Source organism: Sminthopsis crassicaudata, chromosome 3, assembly GCF_048593235.1.
Source record: "Sminthopsis crassicaudata isolate SCR6 chromosome 3, ASM4859323v1, whole genome shotgun sequence".
In the NCBI taxonomy this organism is placed as follows: domain Eukaryota; kingdom Metazoa; phylum Chordata; class Mammalia; order Dasyuromorphia; family Dasyuridae; genus Sminthopsis; species Sminthopsis crassicaudata.
In genome coordinates this window covers 618,866,248-618,891,539 of record NC_133619.1, presented here as the reverse complement: position 1 = coordinate 618,891,539, position 25,292 = coordinate 618,866,248, and the positions used below count along the sequence as shown (strand labels likewise).

Below are 25,292 nucleotides of genomic sequence, written 5' to 3'. Positions count from 1 at the left end.
TTTTTTTTTCTGAGGCAATTGGGGTTATGTGACTTGCCCAGGGCCGCACAGTGTTGTGATATGGGAGCCATCTGACAGTGGTTGCTGGAGGTCTGTAGCATGGATCTCTTCATGTGAGAGGAGGAGGATGATGATACAAGGAGACTGAGAGCAGTTGCTGTTCTCTGACCTCTCCACTGAGAGGCAGTTGCATTGTCTGATCTCTCTCTTCCCTCTGCCTCCAATTTATTTTATTCCCAGTCCACAAGGATCACCTGTTAGTAAAGGCTGCCCTGCAACTCCTTCAGATGTTATGATTCACAGTTGTGGAGGCTCTCGGAGAATTGTCCTGTCGCTTCACTTAGGCATGCTCCTTAACAGCACAGCTAGGAAGTGTCTTGAGATCAGATTCAAACTCAGGTCCTCCTGACTTCAGGCTGTGCTTATCTACTGTGCCATCTAGCTGCCCCCACAATACAAATGTTAACTGTAAATGAGCTTTTTTGCAATTTCTTTCCTTTCTTTGCCCCCTCTTACTTTTTCATTATGGAAAAAGTGGTAAGGAATGTGTTTAATTACTAATTAATAACTAATGCTCTATAATTGAAGCCATCTGTTTCTGATCCTAACTTGGCTACTTTTTTCTCCTTGCTTGACCGCTGATCTACCCCCTTTTCTTTCTTTTAATCCCTTCACAGTCCTACTAAATTAGAATTAGTTTTTCTTATGATTAATCCCTTACCCTCCTTGATGGGGTATGGGCTTATTTCCCCATTGAGTTTAATGTGTTTCTACAGCAGCTCTGTGTGTGTATATGTGTGTACATTCCTGCCTTTTCAACTTTTCCTGTGTTGAAAGTGAGGTTCATATGATGCCTATTTCCTTTCTTACTTTCTATCTCATGCATTCCTCATTGTGAATTTCCTGGGTTTTTCCCCCTTTTCTTTTTTCTCTTAAGATTCTTAAAATACAGCAAAACTACCCTTCTCCCTATTTATCTGATTTAACTTTTCCTTTGCCATTAAAATCTTTAGGGTTCTGAAAGGTCATTTGTTCTTTCTCTCCCTCTAAAAATATAAGCATTTCTCTATTCTAGTATTCCTTTCAAATACAAAATGTTATTTATATTTTTTAGTTCACTCTTGATTTTTTTTTTTTTTTTTTTTTGTTATGTATTTCAAAGGTTTTACTTAGCTCTGATCTTTTCCCTGGAGATTTTTGAAAGTCTTTCCTCCTCTCCCCCCCTCCCCCAATTAAGGTCCCCATCTTTTCCCTTGGAGTTTTATACTCAGTTTTATAGAGTGTTACCCTTGTTGGTTTTTTTTTTTAATTAATTTTTGAAAAGTTATTCTTGCTTATAATCCTTATTATTATTAGTCTGTAAAGGATTGCTTAACCCTGTGCAGTCACTTCATTTGCAAATGCCCTAGTGTTGCTCTGTTACCTTTACATTGCCAGTCTCTCCTAATTCTCAGGGCTTCAGAGAACCCTCTGGCCACTAACCTTTGCAGTGTCAACCAACTTTAACCCGGCTCACCTCTTCTGAGGTCTTCAGAGGTCTCTGGCTATGATTTCATGAACTGTAGTTTTAAAACCAACAGCACACTCAAGAACAGCCATGTACAAACTTAAAGTCTTTATTATACTTGCTCACATATTGCTTTGACCTGTTAATTCCCAAGTGAACACAGGTCTGCAAGAGACCCATGTGTTCACTAGCAAGCTCCTTAATTCTCCTTAACTCATCAGCTTGCTTGGCTGTCCATTAGTTTGGCTCAGCTACCCCAGGATAAAGAGATGGACCTCCTGCTGCAGTGGGCTTAAGAAGGGTCTGTGAGGTCACACGCACGGCCAATCAGAGAGGGAGCCATCTCCCGTTATGAAGCTATCTCAATATGACCAGGGTCCCGCCCATGAGGCAGTTTCTGGCCACAGAAATTAATTTCGGGCCTGCTCAACAACCTCCTGTTTGCACTGGGTTGACTCATTGTAAAAAGACCCTAACATTAGTCTTTTTGTATTCCAAGAACTTCTCTTCTTTATGGTGGTGGCTGACAAGTCTTATGTGAACCAGTCTATATTTGCTTAGTACTTGAATTCTGACTTTTTTTTTTTTTTTTTTTTGAGGCTGGGGTTAAGTGACTTGCCCAGGGTCACACAGCTAGGAAGTGTTAAGTGTCTGAGGCCAGATTTGAATTCAGGCCCTCCTGAATTTGGGGCTGATGCTCTATCCACTGCACTGCCTAGCTGCCCCCGAATTCTGACTATTTTTAAAATTTTTTCTTTGATCTGGAATCTTTGTATTTTGATATGAGATTTCTAGGAGTTTATATTTTGTGATTTCTTTCAGCAGGTGACTGGAGGAATCTTTGTTTTTACTTTGCCCTGGTTCTAATAGATTTAGATGATTTTTGTTTAAGGTTTTTGTATATTATCCAGATTTTTTTTTTAAGTCACATTTTTCCTATTTACCACTTATGGTTCTATCAATCCATAACATTTCTTCATTTGATTTGGCATTTTTTTCAGCTTATTTACAATCAGTTTCAATTTTTTTGATTGAGACTGTGCTTGGGGCAGACCCTGATCATTCCCATACTTTTAGATGTTATAGGCAGGGTTGGCTTAGTTCTTGATGTGGTGATGAAAACTAGTTCCCAGTCTCTGCGGAATAATCTGGGTTTTAGTTAATTGTTTTCATGGATCAGAGTTCTTTGTCATTTCTTTGTCATCTTTTCTTTCTTGTAGTCCCAATTTGGAACTTGGCTCTATTCCTTGCAGTGACACAGACAAGGTTCAATAGGGTATTGTCAATTATTCTTTTAGCAGGCCTCCTGCTTGAGCTTAGATTTTGGCTCTTTCTCTTGTAGCTCAGTTATGGACCTCTCTCCCCTCTACAGAATGCTGTTCAGGCCTCCTGCCGTGGCTTGGGTGCTGGCACAGGCCTGTTCTTTCTCTTGCTGTTTTCAGATGGGGGCTGCTCTGCTTTGGCCTTGCCTCCTGCTGAGGATGCTTTTTGCCTACACTGGTTTGTCTTCAAGGTGTCTGACAGGCTCCTTGCCCAGCTCTGAACTAGGTGGTAGAGTTTATGTCCTTTTGCTATTCTTTACTGCTATTCCTTTTACTATGTTTTCAGAGCTTTTCTAGATCCTATCACATCCCCATCTGCCAGGAGCCCCTAGCCACTTCTTTTGATATGAATTGTCACTAGCCATAGTTGAGTTATCCTATCTAAAATGATAGAATGTATGCAAATTCTTTGTAAATTTAAAATAGCATGTAAATATCAGTTGTTACTCTATGAGGATACCAATTCATATTTCTGTGAGCAACAAGGTAGAATTGTGAAGTACATCTCCATCTCTATCCCCACCCTTTTCTTTGTCTATGTGTGTGTATGTATATACATACATGTGTATGTTTGTGTGTGTGTGTGTGTGTATATATATATATATATATATGTATATATATATAAATGTATATATTTCTATTCTGTCTTTTCCCCCGTCATCCTTTCTCACTTCACTAGCTGGCGTTCTTTAGAAGATGGAGAGAAAAGAACCCAGTTCAGTTGAGTGCTTTTGCAGCCCTCCAGGGCCTCTGGCCTTTTAGGTTAAATAAGATAAATGAGGTTTCTGAAACCACCACATTTGATGGTATTAGTTGGTTCATTTGTTCCTTTGATCTTATTTTTCCTGTATTCATAACAGCATTTTTCATTACTTGTTGGACTTTGAAACTGAGTGTTTAACTTGACTTCATATATTCTACACATAATTGCTTCTACAAGAGATCATCAGCACATGACCCATCCCGGTTGGGCAGGAAACTTAAGAATTAGCATTTCTAATCAGTTTTGGTATTTGTAGACTATATCATTCTTTTATTACTATTATTATTTTTTAGGAGACGTAGAGTCTACATGATTGCTGAGATTTAAAAAAAAAATACTAATTTTCGATGAAGATCCTTCCATTTTGTGTAGGCCATATATGGCATGGTTATGCTACTCAGGGAATCAGTTCTTCCTTTCTCCACTGTCTGGTCCAAATTCTTCCTCTCTTCCTACCCTCCCTGTCTAAACTTCCTTTACCTGTGTCTGTGTTTCCTACTCTCTTCTGCCTTTCTTTTCTCGCTCATTCCCTTTTATTGTTCATTTCTTCCTTTGCCTTTGTTTTGAACCCTTCTCAACCAGTACAGTATGATAGGTTCACTGTTGACCACTTAGGGCAAAAGAGATTGTTGACCCCTGTTTCAGCAAATTCTAAATACATTATCATTTTCCTTTCAGAGGATTTTTCATGTTACTTTGACAATAAGTAATTATTTTTAAAGCTAACTTTTTAGTGTGTAGTCAGAGCATTTTTGGTTTGTTTTCATTTGTAATTGAAGAAACAAAACGGGTGCTCTAGGAGGCTCTGTAAAGGTTTCCTGTAGGTGTTTATTGAGTTGAGTATTGAAGAAAATGAGGGGTTGTATGATGTAGAAATGAAGTAAGTGTTTTTTCAGGCATGGGGACATGAAGGTAATAGGTTCTGTGTGAAGAACAGATGACAGAGTAGAGGAAAGGGGATATCTAATGAGCTTAGAAAGGTAGTTGGAATCAGATTGGGAAGTGCTTTAATACCCCCCCCAAAAGAGGGTCTGCTTAGTCCTAGACTTCTTAGGGAGTCATTAGATCTTATTGAAAAGAGGAATAATGTTATCAGATCTGCAGTTAAGGAAAATTACTTTGGCGACTATTTGGAAGATGAATTGGAATGGGGAGATTCTTGAAGCAGAGAGGCAAATTAAGAGGCCTTGCAAAGGTCCAGACAAGAGGTTAATGAGGGCCTGAACTAAGGTGGAGGCTTTGTGAATAGTGAGGAGTTAAAAATGTTGTCTCAAAGATGTGGATGGTGGATGTAATCCTGGGTTAGTTTGGTGAGGCATGTATGGTAATAGCTTGAGGGGATGAGGGATTTAAGAGAGAACTGTATTGAATCAAACTGATTAGCTGTAGAATTAAAATAGGGCAGGAGAGAAAGGGAAGCTAGATCTTGGCTGTGGCATGGGAGAAGACCAAGGAGAACAGGGATTGGAGATGTCATTGAAGGAATATGAGGAATGATAGGAGATTATCATTTAGTTACTATAAATCATTCCAATACTTACCTACTCTATTTCGTCATCTTTGCCAGTTTGCTGGGTTTGAGGTAAAACCTTTAGAGATGCATTTATTTATATACATTCCTCTTGTTGAAATGGAACTATTGGGGACTGAATCTTGGTTTTAAGGTATTTTCTTCTTTCTTTATATTGTTGGTTTTTAGAATCTTTATATCAGAGATATTTGATGCAATTTCCCTCCAACCTTCAAGGAACTGTTTTCCTTTTTATACTAGTTGCTTTGCCTTTTCTTTTTCTTTCTTTCTTTTTTTTTTCCTTTCAATTCAATAAGCATTTATTAAGCACTGATCATTATAAAACATCAAGCTGAGCAAAGGCTTGGAAACAGAATAGATGCCCATTAATTAGGAAATGGGTAAACAAATTTGACCTAGAGATAGAGTGAAATACTGTGGAATTGTGGGATGACAGATGATGACTATGAAGAGACATGGGAAGACATAGGAACTAATGCAAATTGAAGTAAACAGAACAAGATTCCCAGGCCACTGCTTTTGGGCCTTCCTAATATGATGAATCCTTAGAGGGGAAAAGCCAAACTGCATATGACCCGTGAGAAATCGGGTGATCTTGTGAATCACCATGTTTTCCTTTTTCTTTTTGCAGAAGTCTTTGATTCTCATTTGTTAATTGAATCTTTGAGTGAGATGTAGCATAATAGTAATGATGTTGAGCAGGGATAAAAAGTACATATTCAGTTCCTTTGTCCCCATTTCTGCCATTGGATCAGGGTTTGGAAAAAGGAAAGTGATAATAACATCCTTAGAAGTTTTAATTTTCAGAGATAGTATTTTTCATCTTTTATTGTCATTCATATTAATAATTGTCTTGCTTTCTCTTTTGCTCTCCTAGGTTCATTCACTTTCTCTTGTGCTGAATAAGACTACTAGTGAGTTGGCCAAAGCAAATGTGTCCAAACTAGTGGCTCATCTGGAAATGATTGGTAAGCACATTTTTGGGTGAGCCTTTCATAAGATGGTGAAACTTTAGTAGTCTAGTCATAAACTTAGTTGACAACACAGAGTTAACAGGTAGGTTGATGCCTTGGATTGATTATGGTTGTAGGCCTAGCCATAATCCACTGGAATATGACATTCAGACAAGAAAATAATGAATAATGCATACTCATCAGTGGCATTTTCTTCATTGGATATATTTTTCTATGTGTACAACTTGCATCAATTGTTTATTGAGTTCCTGCTGTGTAAAGTCATTGTATATCACTGTAGGGGTTTAGAGTATAAATTAGATATAGTTCCTTTCTCTGGATTTGGTAATAATAGGGAAGATCAGAAATATTGTCAGTAGCAAAGGAAAGGATGACCTAGAAATTAAGCTTGAGGTTTATAACTTGTTTCTATTAATTAGGAAAAGATTTCTTAAAAAGTTGGATTTTCTGATAAGTAGGGCATAATTCAGGGAGCAGAAAGAAGGCTGCCTAATGTAGGCAGCGGCTTTCTCTTATTTAACCTAAGAGTCTTCTGAATCTGATGCATAAACGTGCTGCCCCCTGGGGAAGGGAGAAACTCTGCTGCTATCAGGTGGATGTGTTTTTATTGAGCTTTTCATAATGGACGCTTAGATTTGTACTGAGTAAAACTGGTGACTCTCCAGGGCCTAGAGCCTTTGGGACTATAACAGACTATCTGTTCTAGACAATGGACCCGGCCAGAAGTCTCTCTGTGTAGTGGATCCAAGTGCTTTCTAGGCTGCCTGGTAGAGAATGCCCTCTATAAGATCTTCACAAATGGACCTCCAGCCTTTGCTTAAGGTCCTCTTGGCTAGAGGCAGCTCTTTATGAAGTCATCCATTCCACTTTTGGATAACTAATTCATTCATTCATTCAGTCATTCAACAAACACTTAGTAAGCACTTGCCACATGCTGCATACTGTGCCAAGAAATGGAAATAAAAAGAAAGTAAAAAGCAACGTCTGACCCCAAGGGACTCGCATTCTGAAGGAGGAGATCTCATCCTATGCTTTGCAAAGAGCTTTCGGACTGCCCTGGGGATCTGAGGTTGGCCATGTGCCATTCAACATATGTTATCAGTGACTTGGGTAAAAGCAGTGGTGGCCTGCTCATCAGATTTGCAGACGGCACATTTGAATGCTTAGCTGACACTTTTTGTTGTCATTTAGTTATTTCAGTCCAACTCAACATGACCCCATTTAGGGGTTTCTTGGCAGAGATACCAGAGTGGTTTTCTGTTTCCTTCTCCAGCTCATTTTACAGATCATTACAGATCAGGAAACTGAAGCAAATAGGATCAAGGGGCTTGTCCAGGGTCACACAGCTAAGAAGTGTCTGAAGCCATATTTGAACTTGGGTCTGCCCAGTACTCTCAAGTAGCTGCCCTAGCAGGATCCAAAAACATCTTGATAGACTTCGATTGACTCTGCTAAGATTAAATTTATAATAGGCATACATAATCTCAAACATGAGTTTAAAAAATTCAACTTCATAAATATATGATGGGAAATATTGTCTAATCATTTTATCTGATATAGATGTGGGGTTTTTAGTGGGGAGTCTAAGATCTGAATATGGGAAGACTGAGGGCACCTTTGCTGATTAGGAATGGCAGGCTCAGTTGTGCTGCTAAGATGGGTCCTGGGAGAGAGGAACCAGCATATCCAGTGAGTGCAGCAGCACTGGGGCAGGGATGCTACTGGCTGCAGGTATTTGCAGAAGGATGAGGTTCTTGGTTCAGGGGGAGCATAATATAGTTATCATGAAATACATAAAAGATCTTCTTGTGGGAGAGAATTTAGACATGTTTCCCTTGGCTTGAGAAGAACAATTGGAGAAGGTGCGAAGAGCTAAGTTTAGACCTATCCAGCAAATACCTTCCAAACAGTGGGAGATTTCCTAAATAAAATGGCCATCTGACTTATAGGGAGGTGTCACTTCTTTGGGATTTTAAAGTAAAGAATTCATGAATGCTTCTGTAGTGTAGTTAGAATAGATTCTTCTTCACTTATGGATAGATTTAATGGCTAATGAGGTTCTTTCCAGATTAAAATCTAGTGTAAGATAACACAGTCTGAAATTACTTGAATGTTTTTGAGCTGTTCATTCATTGGGCACTCCTCTATATCTTAGTAAGTTACCAATGTCATAAAGCAGTTTAAGTCTCTCATTTACTTTGTACTTTACTGTTTATCAAATGCTTTCTTCCTTATAACCCTGGGAAACAGACACTGACGAGTAACTTATTCTTTTTTTTTTTTTTTTCTTGTAACCTGTCCTTAGAAGGAGATCTTGCTTTACAAGGAAGTATTGGGAGCTTGTCTTTAAGTGACCTGACTTCTCATGGAGAGTTCTACAGAGAGCGGTTCACTACAAGTGGAGAAGAGGCTCTGATCTTCCAGATATTCAAGTAAAATGATTGATTCTTTTCTCCATCAAATTGTTTGAGCTAAAAAAATTTTTTATCTTTTAAATGTTGTTTGGAATCTGGACCCTTTTTTACTTTCAAAACAACTAAATGCCATTTATGAGGAGGTCCATTTTACACTGGATTAAAAGGATTAAAATCAAACTCTTTTTAAGTGGGTCATGCTGGAATGTAATGTCTTAAATGATCTCTGCCTATGTGGTGACTGAAGCCAAATTTTCTCTGAAGAATGTTTCAGAGACCTTCTTTCTATTATTCCCCATTTTTATACATTTCTGAGAGCTTAATAGTGATAGTACTGAAGCATTTATGTTATGCTGTCAGATTTTAAAAGCACCTTGCTTTTATTAGCTCATTTATTCCTTACAACTACTCTGGGAGATCAGTGCTGTTATTATTCCCAGATGAGGTCCCAGAGGATATGGGAAGTTCGTGGATTTTTTCCAGGGTCACACACTCCAGTAAGTGTTTGAGGTAGGGCCTTTCCAACTCTTGAGACCAGTGCTGTCTAACATATAAGACATCTCTGGTTTTTCATTTATTATACTATAGTATCCTAGATTGGAGGAAAGAAGCAGAGGCACATGTGGAATTGTCTAATGTTTCAGTTAGAGTAAGGATTGAACTTTGCCTTCTAGTGCAGCGTTCAGACTACCTAACTGCAGAGATTCAGGATGGAAAAGTAACGTTGGCGTTTGCTTTCTAAAATGTGGTCCTTAAGTCCATTTGGATAGTAAGGCTGAGTGTGGCTCTGAATTGCCCTTGCGTGATTTATTGCCAACAGAACACTGGATTTTGTTTGATCGTGGTGATTCCCATTTTGTTCATTTTTCCCAGATATGGACGACCTGACCCATTGCTCCAAAGAGAGCATGACATTCGTGTAAACCTCCAGATGGCATCAGTGCAGTATGTCCACACTCAGCGCTTTCAGGCTGAGGTGGTGGCTTTCATTCAGCATTTTACTCAGTTGCAAGATGTTCTAGGGCGCCAGAGAGCTGCTATAGAGGGACAAACGGTAAGTAAGGCCTTCTAAGTAGATGGCTTTCTGAATAATAGAGCTTCTTTTAAATACCAAACTGAACATTTTCACTGGGATGGTAGCCATAATTTTATGTTTAATAACAAATTATTATTATTATTGCTAATGCTATTGTTACATATTATTAATAATTTATAATAAAATTATTATTTCTCTATAACATTTTAAAGAATTTTATTTTCCAAGTAGCCAAAATTTTCTGTTTTGTTCTACCTCCTACCCCTAGTTGAGAACTAAAGAAAAACACAATGTCTATATAATACTCTTTTCTTAAATGATTGGCAGACATCTTACTATAGCAGAATTATTTGCTTGTGCCGTCCCTCTTTTGCTTATCTCCAACTAATCATGCCTATAGCTTATTGGCACATAGTTTGCATGTTGTCTCCCCTATTAGACTGGGAGCTTCTCAAGAGCTGGGACTACCCTTGGCTTTTCTGTGAATCCCCAGAGATTATTTTGTAATAATTTGAATCAGATACTCAAAGGAAAAAAAATATTTTTCCACAAGGAATATATGAAAATACACATGTGTGTGAATATGAAAAACAGATGAAAAATAAAAAAATTCTTTCTGGAGGAAAGAATTGGAAGGAGAATAAGTAGAATAAGAGAAAGTGGCAAGCTTTATCCAATATAACTGACTTCCTCAAAACTAGATTAGAACAAATACTAATAACTCCATGAAGACATCTAGAAATATTAGAAGAAAATTAAAATATTAAAACAATAGAAGAATATAAAATAAAAAGTAACTGACTTAATAAATAGGTAAAGAGAGAGAAATAATTTGATAATCATTAGCCTTCCTAAGGACAGTTATGAGTAAAAACAAAGTTGGCAGTAGGTTTCAGGAAGTTGTAAATGAAAATTGCCCAGATTTTTTAGAATGAGAGGACAAAGTGAAGATAAAATCCACCATTCACCTCTTAAAAGAAACTTCAAGAGAAAAAGTCCTGGGATTATTATAGCCAAAATCTAGAACTCCAAATCAAAGGAAAAAATAGGGCAAATATTACAGAAAAAAGTTTAGTTACTGAGGAACCACAGTCTAGATTAAACAAGACTTGGTAGCTTCTAAAAATGAGAGATCTTGGAAATTCAGTTTTTCCAAAAAGCAAAGGGTAGAGGCATACAGCCAAGAAAGATTTACCCTGCAAATCAAAATATAATCCTACAAGGGACAATGGATGATGGAGTGCTAACTTTCTAATTGTTTTCCAAAATTTTTATGCTGGTTTGTAGCTTTACCAACAATGCACAGTGTGTACCTTTCTTCTGCAACTCTTACATCATTTTGTTATCTTTGATGTTCATTCTCCACCTGGCTGCTTTCCTGAGGAAACTCATATTCCTGCAAGATAACAGCTGAAACTCATACCTCCTCAAAACCCAGGGGGTCTCCCTCCTTCTTATTGGAGAGGGTGGACATTAGAAAGCACCTCCCAGACCCTCCACTTGCAGGACAAGGATAGCCAGCTCATTGTTTCCCACCTGGCTGGATTTCCAGTCAGTTGTTTTCAAAAGCTTGCCAGATCTTCTTGCAAGATTACATCAGTTCTGAAACTCACACCTCCTCAGTACCCCACCCATGGCCCCTAGATAATTTATGCTTTCTACTTTATCAAACATTGAGTTGCTGGATTCTTTTGTTTCTGTCTCTCCTTTGTCTGTTTTTTTCCATTGTTCTTTTTTTCTATTTTTAAACCAATCTCAGGTGGTTTTGGTAACTGCTGCTTTTTGAGGGTATGTTTGAGGTCTGTACTGCCTTTGTCCTTGCCTATTTTCATCCTTTCCCTTAGTATTCTAGATCTTCTGATTTATCAAATGAATTTTGTTATTTTTTATCAAGTTTTATAAAGTATTCCTTTGGTGATTCGATTACTATAGCATTAAAAGTGTAAATTAATTTTGGTGATGTGTTATTATTAGCCCAGTCCAGCCATGAACACTGAATATTTCTCCAGCTATTATTTTAAGTTCCTCTTTATTTTTTAAAAGAACACTTTGTAACTGAATCTATACAAGTCTTTTGTCTAGGGGCCATTTTACTAAGGAACTTATAGAACATGGCTAAGAACATAGAGCTAATACTGCCTCTCTAGTCTATCAAAGGAGAAAGGAAAGAGATCCCCTTAACAACTATGTCTAGGAGACAAACGTAATAAGAGTACATAGGCAATTTCAATTATACAAAAATTGAAAAAATTTGGCAGGCAAAAGAAAATAAGCAAAGTTAGAGTTAGAAACAACTGAAAAAATCTTCATAGCTAATTTTTCTAATAAAGATCTAATATCCAAGAGACAGGTATACATTGTTCTGGGACCTATGATCTTTTTTTGTGGCTGCTCAATGTTCTTAGCCATGTTCTATAAGTTCCTTAGTTTTGCTGTAGTTTACTATTTGTTACAAAGGAACAAATTTGATGGGGAGGTCAGTGGGTATTCATAGATATGCCCCAAAATGTCAGTAAAACATTGTTTTTGTGCACCAGACACCAAGAAGTGTAGAAGTGGATGTAAATGAAGTAGCTTTGTAGACCTTTCCATCAAGCTGTCGTCTTTTTTCCTCTATTTTCTCACCCTGCCAAACTCCTGGAAAAAGCTAACTCCATTTTTTGTCTTGTCTTCCTCTCCTCTCATTCACTTCTATGCCTTTGCTATCTTGATTCTTGTTCTTGACACTCCTGCAGCATTGACAATGCTGATCATAGTGCCTCTCCTCCTGAAGGAAATCTAGCTGAGTTTTCACACTAGTCCCAGGTTCTCTTCTGTTTTGTTTTCTGACTCAGTCCTCCATAGCCATGGGTATCCCCTGAGACTCTCTCCTGGTCCTCCATTCATTCCCTTCACTGTCTTGATATCCTTGTCCATCCCCATGACTGTAGTGATCATCTCTGTCCTCATGTATCTAGCCCTAGTCTCTTCAGCCCTTTACACCCGCATCCCTCCTGGACCTTCACAACTGTGTTATCTTTCGCATCATCTTCGACTTCCTCTTGGGGGGAAAATAACTTGTGCAGAGTCCACTTGAGCACCTCATCTTCCAGAAATTGATGAGAGAGAAAAGCATTCTCCCTTAGAGCAGGGATTCTTCACCCTTGGAACATTTGGGGAAGGTGATGGGCCTTTTCTCAGAATGAGTGCTTAAATAAAATACTCAGGATTATAAGAAAAGCAATTATGATTACCCATATACTATAAAAATATTTTTAAAAAAAGAATTCATGGGCCTCACTTTGAGAACTTCAAAATTTGGTGAACTACAGTTTGACAAAGTAGACCCTAAATAGTCAAGCACTAACTGTATTGTTTAAGAATCAATAGATCACTGACTCCTGGCTTGAAGCCCCTAAACACTCAAGTGATTTAGTTATAAAGTTGTCATGTCTTGGAGCTTGAGTATTTGAACAGCCATCTTTCTTTCTGTTTATAGGTGAGAGATCAAGCCCAACGTTGCTCTCGAGTTCTTCTAGATATTGAAGCTGGTGCTCCTGTTCTCCTCATCCCAGAAAGTTCTAGATCAAATAATTTAATTGTAGCAAATCTGGGGAAACTGAAAATCAAGAACAAGTTTCTCTTTGCAGGATCTCCTGGGACCTTCTCCTTGCAAGGCAAGGTAAGCCTTCAGTATTTCTCTTTTTTGTTTAACCCACCTAAGAAAAAGTCCTCGTCTCAGCTCCAAATGCTTTCTTATGCTTCTTAATTCATTACAGTAGAATCTGAAGGCATTTTAAGTTATAAGTTATTTACCTCAAGGACAGATTTTTTTTTGTTAACCTTTTTTTTTTTTGCTGAGGCAATTGGAATTAAGTTAATTGCCCAGGGTCACACAGCTAGGAAGTGTTAAGTCCCTGAGGTCAGATTTGAACTCAGGTCCTCCTGACTTCAGGGCTGTGCTCTATCCACTGCGCCACCTAAGGACAGTTATTTTTGGTCCATCTCTGAACAACCCAATTGTGAGTCCCCTAAAGGACCTGAAAAAATAGGCTGTAGCATAAGAGCTCTAAAGAATAGAGGCTTTGGTCTTGGTGTGGGGGATTGTGCAGCAGAAGAAAGTGAGTGAGGAGATAAGAAAGGAGCTGGAGCAGTCACCTCCCATTGGCTATGCATAGGGCCGAGCTGTGCTTGGAGGCCAGCTGGACCCTTTGGGTGGTGCCGCAGGGTTTCCAGCAGGAGGGGCCCATGCCCAGGGAGCCCATGACTGCCCTGTGTGCAAGGCTTAGTGCCTCTGTGTGTGTCTGAGCAGCCAGGCCCGGGGTCGGCTGCACTTCATGACTTCAGCAGCGTGATTCAGGTGTTGGGGTGCTGTTCGCGCTCCCCCCTTCCCAGTAACAAAGTGAGGGCAGGATACAGGAAGTTTCCCACGCCATGTGAAGCTGAGGGCATAAGGGACAGACTTGAGAGCCTGGCACTGCCCTCTGGGAAGAGCAGAGGAAGCTCCTCAGGTTGAGATGACGTGAAAAATGTGGAGGAAAGACGAGGAACAGGCTCCAGGTCAGGGCAGATGAAGCAGGAGGTGGCATCTCCCTGAGCTTTGCTCTGCCAGGGAGGGGTCGGAGAGGGCGTGGGTCTGGTCAGGGAGCCGTGCTCAGTGCTCCTCCTGCTATTGGCTCTCACGGGTCATTTCTTGGGCTGCTGAAAGAAGCAGGCAACAGTGCGGTTGAACCACCTCCCCTGAGCTTTGAAAGGTGCCCCAAGATTAAAAGACTGATTTTGTCCCGAGTTTCAAAAATAAAAGGTGAGGGATTCTTCCAAAAGAGTTCTTTGAGTCTCCCTTCAATTCCTGGCAAAATTTTAGGACCCAAGGGGCAGCTAGGTGGCGCAATGGAGAGCACCAGCCCTGAAGTCAGGAGGACCTGAGTTCAAATCTAGTCTCAGACACTTAACACTTCCTAGCTGTGTGACCCTGGGCAAGTCACTTAACCCCAATTGCCAAAGCAAAAAAAAAATAAAAAAAAAATTCTAGGACATATCTTTAAAGGGATAGCTAGTGCTAGTGAATATGTGAAGTATGAGTTGCAGGAGGCCCAAAGAACTAGCACAGCTTCATCAAAGATAGATTAGGCCAGACTGAATTTGTGATGACACTTCTATTCCACTGGGAGCCTCTTTCTTCTCAACTGGCAAATTGAAAACCCTTTATCTTCTCGTCATCCTTGGCTTTATTCAACAGCATCAGCTTATTTTGATCTGACACTGTTCTTGTCGCACTGTGTCATACTTCCTGTGTTTATCCTCTAGAGCCAAATAGATCTAGGGCAAAAAGGAAGGAAATGATATTGTAGAGTTGCAATTCCCAGAATGAGGAGAATACTAATCCAGTCCACTATTACCCCTGTCCTTGAGAGACTGGACAAGGAAATAGGGAAAAAAAATTGGGTCTCCTCAATTTTAGCAATTGGTTATTAATACGGGAGAGAAGTAATCATGTTTCTCAAGATGAAGAAAAAGTTCTATTTTTGAGTTATCCAGAACTTTACAGGAGGGCAGAATTAGCAGAATAAGATAGGGATTCTAACCTTAAAGCTTTGCAGAGCAATTTAATATGGAGAAACTTTTTGATAATGTTTTCTTTCTATAAATGGTGGCACTGTTATAGTAAGTTTATGTAGTTATGTTTTCGAAAATATAGTTTGTTCCGTATCTTCCAGAATATTTTTAAAATAAATTTTTAACAACTTCATTTGAATAATTTCTTCATTATTCATTGCCTGAAATAATGGACAATATTAAAGAAAAGTTTTGCCTGCAATAATGGACAATACTAAAGAAAAATGCTGAGAAGCTGCTTTCGCAGATTAGTGACTGACTGCTCCTCAAGATTTTCTAACTTGGGTTTCTCTTGAATGAGATGTGATTTTAATTTTTTAACAAATAGACCATAATGGATAAATGTAGATGAGAGCTCTCTATTTTAGGGTAGACACTGTGGATGGATGTGGATGCATATTTTGCAGCCTGACATTTGTAGCAATCTCTTTTGACTCTTGGAGCACCTTTGGAAGGTAGCTACTGTAAGTGTTCATTCTTCCCATTTTACAGATAGGCATGCCAAAGTGAAGTGATTTGTCTAGCCCATTTAGTGAGAAGGTAATTGAGGCAAGATTTGAACCCAAGGCTTCATGATTCCAAGTATAGAACTCTATCTGTTATTTTACCCAGGATTGGAATTCTTTGGAAAACATCGTTAGTTTTTGCAATACAATTTTTAGAAGATCCTCAGTGTTTTAGGATAGATCCACTTTTTTGAAAATAGATAAAAGTCTTCTGAGCTGTTGAATAAGGTGATTGGTTAATCAGGGTAAGAATATTTGGGGTCCAAAATATATGACTATAAAGTTGAGGTTTTCTTTGGCAGAGGTGGAGCAGAGCAGGTGCAGACCTGTGACTTGGTCAGTGTGGGAATCTTGTAGCATGAAAAATCCTTCCATAAAATTCAGTTAACCTCTCATCTGTCACTTGTGATCTGAGAGAGTTCCAAGAAACACTGAGAGGGTAAGTGATTGTCCAGAATCACAACGTCAATAGCCGTCAGAAATGGTACTCGATCCTTGTCTCCTGAAATGCAGCCTAGTGCTTTCTGCTCCCTGAGTCATCCTGTGTTTTGACTTTATAGTAAAGAGAAAGTTTCCATTCATTGCAATCTTTACCACTCTGTAGCTTCTGACTGTAAGAGAAGATGAGGAAACATTTCAAGTCACTGGGCATTGTTGAAGTGAATATCCTGTCTCCTTGGGGGACTGCTTCTGAACCTCAGCAGAGCGGGGGGGATCCAGGAGCTCAGAAAGACACTGCCAGTTTCGCCCAGTACAGGGGGCTGGCTCTCCATGCAGGTTTGGCTGGTTCGTAACTTTGTCATAGAGGATCCATGTGGGCACCAGAATTTTCCCTTTGTTATTTTCATGGCTGTGTCATGGATTCCAGTACCATGCTTAAGTAGCCGGCTATCACTCTGTGACCTTTCTGGTCCACATGCCCTTGATGATCTGTATTTCTCATTCCAGTTTTCCCATACTAATCATTGTTGTTGGGACTTCAGCCACAACCTCTCTATTTCCCTATGGCTCTCCTACAGGTGTGAATCTTCTAAATGTGACATTATTTCCAGTTATATGGCATTCTTGTGAGAAAATATGAAAAAGATGGGCATAAGGGGCAGATCAGGAAGCAGTTTGGGAAATGCTATGTATCTGTATCTATAAATATGAGTTCATTCCACATACACACAGACATGCACACACACACACACAACAAGTCTATATAATAGATGATTTCTGACTTATTATAAAGGAGAATGAAGGGAATCTGTCTAATACCTCGTACACAGAAAACTCATTTTCCCCTGTATAGAATGTAAACTCCTTGAGGGCAGGAACAATTTTGTTATTTTGTTTTTGTATCTACAATGCTTAGCACTTATCTTAGCATTGTGCAGTAGGCATTCATTGTAAGATTGTCCACTGGATAACAGAATTCATTATGAGGCCCTTGGGACTCCATTCAGGTGTTTAAGTACCATAAAATGGGCTGCTTTATAGTAATCGTCCCTTCTTTTAAAAAAATTCTTTCTTTTTGGTCAGAAGGTCTTGGACCCTTGCTAGTTGTTTCACCCAAAGTTATTTTATATTATGGAGTTTCTCTTTGAAACCTTCCCGTTTATTGAGCTGTTCTCACATTTCCAAATTTACTTGGGACTTCAACTATGACCACATTTAAGCAATTCCCTTGGTGTGTATAATGGATATGTTCCAGAAAATCAGAAGCTCATACAATTTAGGTCTGGAAGGGACTTTAGAGTTATTCAATTCAACCTAATTGTTTTATAAAGAATGATGATGAGACATACCCAAATTTCCACAGCAGAACCCACTGGTATGTGCTTTTAGAAACTGAAAAATCTTTTGGTTAGTTGAAATACCCTTTAGTTTGTTTAGTTAATTTGAATTTTCATATACATTGACTTAAAATAAGGTATAGTGGTATGTTTTTAATTGGAGTAGATCATATGAACTTAATATGTTTATGAGAGGGATTCTGTTTTCTCTAAATAAACTAAATAAGAGCAAGTATTTCATGGTATTTTAATTAAAATTATTTCCCTGTATTTCTTTTTGAGGATTTGATTTTAAGTGGCAGTACATACAAGGATCGTTTGTGCTTCAAGGTATAATAGCATAATATTCTTCTTTGACATCCTCCCAAATTATGATAAACCTTATGGAATTCAGCAGTCAGTGTTTTAATATTTCATCATCTAGTCTTTCTAGTATTGTCTATAAATAATTTTCTATATTTAAGAGTTTCCCTAGTGATTTCAAAGAACTTTTTTGACCCTAAATAGATTTTTCTTGATAGTTTTATTTCTTAGACTACTATTAAAAAGCATTCATCTTATCCCATTTTGCTGATTATTCTGTGGAATTCCATAAGGGAAGTTTGGAGTGTTTTCTCTTGTTATGGACTTTGTATTTCAGATAACTGTATCTAGGAAGTACACCAAATTCTTTGCAGTCAAACCTGATTGTTGTAAATTAAGTATTTAATAAATGAATAAAAAATCGAGTGTTAACTTCACTCAGATGCCACCTCAGATGCCACCAAAGATGCCTTTGCATTTTTATTTGCCCTCTGATAGCTTGCATGTGTATTGTTCTTCTAATAGTAATTCCAGGGATTTGAGAGTAGGAAATCATCCTGAAGTCACATCTGAAAGAGTTAGAGTTATTTGCCATTGAATTTCCTTATTCCTCTGTGTTTGAAATTGTTTTACATAAATCTGTGTTTTAATGGAAGCAAATCTGACTGTTTAACATCTTCCTCCTTTTCCCTTTTTCTTAGTCATCTCCTATCCTTGGTTCATAATCTCTTTATCCTTTTCCACAAGAACTACAGATCAGTATCTCCTCAAGCCATTTATTTATGTAAAGCAACATCATAGAAAATGTAAAGATGAGATACTTGAGTTTCCTGAAAGATCAACAAATGCATCCAGAGTTTAAATGAAAAGAAATAAAAAAGGAGGGTTTCAGGATATAAATTAAAATTTAGCAAATATTAATTATGTTAATTAAATTATATAACATATTAATTATGTTATTATATATAATATATGACTATATATTATAATATATATTAAATAACGTAAATTAATTCAGTGCCTTCTGTGTACAAAAACACATTAGTATTTATTTAGTGATTAGTGATTTTTTTTTTTTTTTTTATGGATGGATTTGCAAATATAAAAAAAAGTTCTTTTATATTTATTGCCCAAGATCTTTTCAAAGGTGACCAATATTGTTCTCTTTTGAAACGGAGAGAAAAAGACATAGTGACATTAAAGACATTTTCAGGTTGTAACAGATACAGGGAAAAAAAGGCACAGAAGCAATCTGGCTGTTTCCTAGTAGAGAGACACTATTAGCGATTTAAAAGGCCCAAATCAGTTTTTGAATTGAATTCCAGGTGTCAAGATGTAGTTTTTTCACTGTGTTCCCTTGTTTGACTCTACTAACAAATGACTTGCTGAAGTTTTTCAGGCCTTTTAAGGAAAAATAAATTATACATAATACTGAGTAAATTTTTATTGTCTTAACTATTTTCTAGCTTTTATATTTGCCCTTTCTGTTCTTGATCCTGATGAACAGAATTTTAATAACAGCTCATATTTTTACAGTGGTTACAGGTTACAAAGAGCTTTTCTCATTGTAGTCCAGAGAGGTGGTTTGCACTATTGACTATTACTATACCTATTTATTGGTGAGAAAATTGAGGCTCAGAGACACTGAGAAACTTGTATAAGGCCCACATCTAATTTGCAGAAGTAGGTTTAGAATTTAAGCCTTTTGTGACTTGTAAAAATCAGGGATTTTTCCCCCTTGCTATAACTTTGTGCTTTGCAAAACAAGTAATTCCTTGACTTGTAAAGAAAACATGTGTGTGTGTGTGTGTGTTGTTTACCTTGATTTTCTATATTTTAAAAGAGAGATTGGAAATTTAAATGTATGAGTGTCCCCTTTTGAGAAATTTCCTGAGGTAATCCATTAAAAACAGAACCCCCCACTTGGACTGAAAGTGTTTAAAATTGGGTCTAATTTCATTAGAAGTACATGGGATAATTTTTTTTTTTTAAAGAGCAAATATACGTACACATGCATATACCACATACATAGACAAGCATGTATGCAGTTTTTATAGGTGTCAAAAATATTATAGATGTGAGAACTGTGCTTGTGCTCTATTTAACCTGTGTTAAATCCACCGAAGCAATGAGCATTTTGTCATTTGCTCTTGGGCAAAACGACATCTCCCATTAGAGACTGTTTAGTTTTTACTAGTTGTTGTGTTATATTCCAGTAGAAAAATTATACTTTAAAAAATGTTATTTAGGTAATAATGTTTTGCATGTGGGACCTGGAGGGTGAAAGAAGTGCTGAATATTTTATCATAGACATGATAATTCTCATTCCTGACTCCCTTCCTACACCCAACACCTAATTTCTCTATTTTGGTTTTATTTTGTTTCATTCCTAGGAATCTGCCCCTTTGTCTTCCCCAATGGGCACTCCCAAACACAGCATGAAGAAAACAGTGAGTGTTGAAGATTCCAGGGGTATCCAGTCAGAGGGGCTTTTCATGACACCCCCTGCTGGGATCAGCACAGCACGCCTGAAGAACGAAGCCCCGACCAGTGCTCTGACCAGCCCACCAGGGCAGCAGGCCCATTCCCCTGTCAGCCGTGTTCCCAGTAGTCCAGGTGAGAGAGCAGGGAAAACAAGCTTTTCTAACAGAATGCATTGATTTGACAGATGAATACAATCACTCAGGTAGGTAGCATTTTGTTTGGCATTTTCCATTGTTAGGATGAAAGGATTAAGCTTTCCTCTGTTTGGCTGCTGTTCTGGAGGATACAAGAGGACAATAGTACAAATGTGACATAGGATATCATGGTTGACGTAGCTCGTATTTGTTTATTTGAACCTCAGCCTATAATGTCCCAGGCAAGAGGGCATCCAGCCTTTGTCTGGAGACTGGAGAGGGAGTTAGGAGTAGAGGGTTTTTTAAAGCACATATGCAGTCACTACTCAGGCAAAAAACAGTTGTTTAGGGCCTGCTTTATGCTCATGCTCAATATGCATTGTGCTCAAGAGTCCAGGAAGTACAGTGAGCAGCCATGGATTCCAGGCACAGAGCATAGCCTTTACAAAGGCAGGGAGCTAGGAGATGGAGCCCTGTGGGGGGAGATGCACTCAGGCTAGTTATCCTTGGGGAAGAGGCATCAGGCGACCCTTCCTGCTTTGGGGTAGCTCTGATCATTCTCTCCATGCCGACTTCTCTGTTTCTTCGTGAACTTGTGATCTACTGAAACCTCCTTTGCTTTTTCAGATATATTTCTAGTAGTGCCTTCCAGTGAGGGTCTTATGAAGCAGATTTCCTTTTTTTTTTTTTTTTTCCCCCTTTTTCTGAGGCTGGGGTTAAGTGACTTGCCCAGGGTCACACAGCTAGGCAGTGTTAAGTGTCTGAGACCAGATTTGAACTCGGGTCCTCCTGAATTCAGGGCTGGTGCTCTATCCACTGCGCCCCCTAGCTGCCCCCACAGCAGATTTCTTGAATCTTTTTTCTACTTCCATGTTATTTGCTTTCACAGTTTTTTAACTTGCCAAAGTACTTTTGGATCTTGACTTACCATGAAGTATTTTTTTCCTCTTTCCACCATCTTTATCTTATTCTCATGAGGTTATGGTTATTGCTACCATTTAAACAGAATTGAGTTGATAAGAAATAGACTTTAGAGGTTTATTTATTTTTTTTTTTTTCAGGAACTTTGTGTCTACATTTCAAATGACTGACACTGGGTAACAGAAATGCTTTTTGGCTAGTAGAATTTAGGTTGGTGATTTAGCTCTCAGTAGCCATGTGTGACAGACAACTTAAAATGTAAGCTTATAATCTTGTCAACATTGTTTAGTTTTTTTTTTTAATTGAACTATTAATTAAAACATGAAGTTAAGTCTACAGGATGAATTAAATATTGAAAATATATTGAAAATATCATTAGAAACACTAGTTAAGAGAAATAAAAATGGCAGCCACAAATGGATGTCCTTTGTGTAATTAAATATTAATTACTAATTAACTAAATCTATGGCACTAGACTTAGTTTTTGTTCATTTCTTGCATTTTGAGCCGATTTTGATAGCTATATTTCCTGGCTTAGCTCCTCAACTCTTGTGCTCTTCAAAGTGGCGGCTGTTCCTAAATTCTTAATTAGGCTAATCGTTCTGATTTGACTAGTCATTATGTAAATACTACTATCAGTAATCAGCTCCTACTTGCTTGCAAACCCTGAAAAATATATCCAGGAAGCCAGTGTTCCCCAGGAAGATTCTGTCACTCCTATGGAAATCCCTATATCCCTGAATTTCATGACATTTCTGATCACCTCCCCTCAGGTCTGCAAGTTTTTTGCTGACGAAATGTTCTTTTTGAATAGTTTTAAGGATCACAGAACTTACCCACTTTATAAATATTTCTCCTGTCATTTCCCCCCAGTGAGTTTGTAGTTGCCATGATTTTGTTTCCTGTCTATAACACCCTTTGTTTTAAGGCAAGTTTTGACTAGTATTTGATATTTTTCCCTTCTGTAATAGAATTTGTCTTCATAGTATAGTAGTCTTCAGTATAATGTGTCTTCAATATCTTTGGGGAATGGATTTTTCCATGAAAAAAACTATTATCTTCTCACAAAAGGTACATATTTTTATTTTAACCATTTTAGATAGAAGTCTTTTAAAAAGTATTACTTTGCTATCTATTTAAATAGAGAATACTGAGCATGATTTGGTTTTTTTCTTGTTGCCTAGGGACCCTTATTATGAACATGAAGTTATATTCTGGGCTGTAATTTGGTGAAGCTTTCTTCTGGCTAATGAAGGGTTTTAAGTTTTTGCCTAGACTGCTTTGCTTTTTGGGGGGCTATTATTTTTGAAATCATTTATTCACTTATTTAATTTTTCAATTGAAGCCAAGTTTTTTTATTTATTCATTTCTAACATTTAAAAAATTATTTGATAACAACTTTGGTCTATGATTTTTTGGTCATATTCTTTAATGAGGCACTAGCAGCCAATCAACTCATGAGGCTTTTCCTCTCTTTCATTTCTGTAGAAACCATTCCATTTGCCCATTTTCTTATTGGGTGATTTGGTGCTAAACATGCAAGGCTTCAACCAAGTTGACATCCATGAGTTCTTAACAATTAGAAGCAGACACCCTTGGCATTGGAAGCGTTCAAGGCTTGGGAAGTGTCACTGGTTGAATGAAGTAGGCTAGTGTGGAGTAATGTTCAACTTGGTTCCACCTGTCCCAGAAGTGCCTCCCTGGCAGGGACTTGAGGAAGGAGTGGAGTCTGGGAGCACTCCATCAGCTCTTCTGTGGCAGGCAGAGAGCTTCCCTCCTGCATCGTCTGTCAGGGTACTGCCTGGTGATGTGTCCTTGCCCCTAGACAGGATGGCCCTCTGCTTGTGGACTCGGTCAGATAGAGGGGGGCTGAGTGCTCTTCAGCATTGAAGTGGCTGAGCCCTTGAGACCTTCTTATCCCAAGCTGTCCTTGGCTGAAAGTGGAGATCATCAGTGAAGTAGTTTGAGGGCAGTGGCCACAGTGTCATAGAGGAAGAATGCTTACCCTTAACCTGTGGTACTAGGCTTAGTTGTCAAGGGTAGGGCAGGCCAGTGGGCAGTAGTTGAGGAGATTAGTGCAGTTTAAGGAAGGAACTTGGAGTTTTAGGGCTGTGGGGCTTTAGACCAGGGACTAAGTGAGGCTCCAGAATAACTTATTGAAACTGTTTAAGGAAAAGGTAAGAACTTGTTGATTTGTATTAAATGTAGTCTTTTCTAGTAGATCAATAGACAGACTACTTCTGAAGCATGCCTTCTGGCCTTCAGATTGGGTGAAAGTGTCTTGTGAGCATTCTGACCTTTGTTAAGGAGAGATTGATTCCAAGTGAGGTGGATCAATGGATAGAAACCCGGGTCCAGAGTCTGGACTAGCTGTGTGACCCTTGGGCAAGTCACCTGACTTCTGCTGGCCCTGCTTTCCTCAACTGTAAAAATGGGGATAATAGTAGCATCTCCCTCCCAGGATGAAGATCAAATGAGATGACATTTGCACAGTGTTTAGCACATAGTAGCCATTGTGCTCATTTCCTCCCTCTTATACTCTTTCTGCCTTTCTTTCCTCCTTTATGAAGTTTCAGCTTCTTGTCTTTACATCTGTTCTTTGAGATTAGAACACATCCAATCTCTTTTCACCTCATACTCCTTAAACTAGTTGAAAACAATTACTGTGTCCTCTGTGGAATCTGCTCTTCTCTGGGACAAGTGTCCCAAACCCTTCATGGCCTAATATCTCCTCGCCGTCACAGCTCCCCTCCTCTGTACTGTTCCTATATCAGATATCTAAGTAAGTTGTCATTACTAATTTCATTAAAACAAATGACAGTGTCTATATTTTAGATAATTAGAACATAACTGAACACTGTTGTTCAGCATTGTCTTGACCAAAGTTGGGTAGAATGAGACTCTCACCTTCCTTCTGGACATTCTGCTGTGACAAGTCATGGTCCCTATACCCTGGAAGGCTTCAAGGGGTGGGTGGATAGCAACTTAGTGGGGATGTGGAAGAGAGATGTTGGGTCTTGGTTTGGGGTAAAACTGAACCACATCTCAGGTCTCTTATTCTGACCTTCTCTGATTCTGTATAAAGAGCACTCTGCCTAGTAGGCTACCAGGGTCTGCATGGGGGGGGGGGGGGGTCATAGTATAGAACTATGAGTATCTGAGTGAGTAGAGAGGGGAGTTTAATAGGCAAGCAAGAGATGAAAGGGCACCAAAGGAAAACCAGACTTCTCTTGGACAGTCTTTCCCAGGCAATGGCTGGGCCTTTCTTGCAAGTCTAGAGTTTTTAATCCTCTCTCTCTCTCTCTCTTTGGCCTTTTGCAGAAGATTATATTTGCCTGCTGGACTGTATTGTTGTGGACCTGCAGGACATGGACATCTTTGCTGCTGAAAGAAGGCCCCGGGAATATTCTAAGTCACTGGAGAATACTAGCGGTGATCTGACCTTCCCATCCTATTCTGTCAGACAGACAGGTGGAAGCCTCCTGACTGAGCCCTGTAGGCTGAAATTACAAGTGGAAAGGAATTTGGACAAGTGAGTTTTTAACCTCTAAGTAACTGTCTTTTGTGAGCAGAGATTGAATTCAGTGAAATAAAACCTGCAAAAGGCCAGGAGCACTCAGAGGCCCTCAGTAGCAGTTCCTAGTATCACAGCCCTCAGCAAAAACAGATATGGAATCAGGAGAGACCCAAGGGGCTGAGTGTGCTGTGGAAACTTACTACTGGATAAGTGGGAATAGGTCACTTCACATTTTCTGAACCTTAGTGTTTTTTCATCTCTTGGATGGGGATAATAATTAATGCCCACTGTAATTTCCTCCTAAGGTTGTGTGAGGATCAGATGGGAAAATAGCTATAAACTGCTTCTTCTAGTTTTATGTCCTCAAGTGTTCGTCCAGTTACCTCACTAATTGAGGAACCCAAGGAGGCAGATCCCAGCCCTACAGATGTGGTAGCTACTATTTTCATTATTATTATACTTCGTAATTATTCATTCCAAACTCTTTTTACCTGGAGTCTCTTGGAC

The 25,292-nt window shown here is 38.7% G+C and overlaps 1 protein-coding gene across 4 annotated transcripts in view; it reads left to right on the top strand.

Moving 5' to 3' along the window:
• The window catches only part of VPS13D (vacuolar protein sorting 13 homolog D), a 324,514-nt gene that overhangs the window by 46,708 nt on the left and 252,514 nt on the right, over positions 1-25,292 (top strand). For all 4 annotated transcript variants that reach the window (XM_074306229.1, XM_074306230.1, XM_074306228.1 and 1 more), the window contains 6 exons: positions 6,001-6,091; positions 8,403-8,529; positions 9,385-9,565; positions 13,026-13,208; positions 20,123-20,345; positions 24,590-24,800. In XM_074306229.1, the coding sequence (XP_074162330.1) occupies positions 6,001-6,091; positions 8,403-8,529; positions 9,385-9,565; positions 13,026-13,208; positions 20,123-20,345; positions 24,590-24,800 (1,016 nt within the window). The remainder of the gene's footprint in view (positions 1-6,000; positions 6,092-8,402; positions 8,530-9,384; positions 9,566-13,025; positions 13,209-20,122; positions 20,346-24,589; positions 24,801-25,292) is intronic.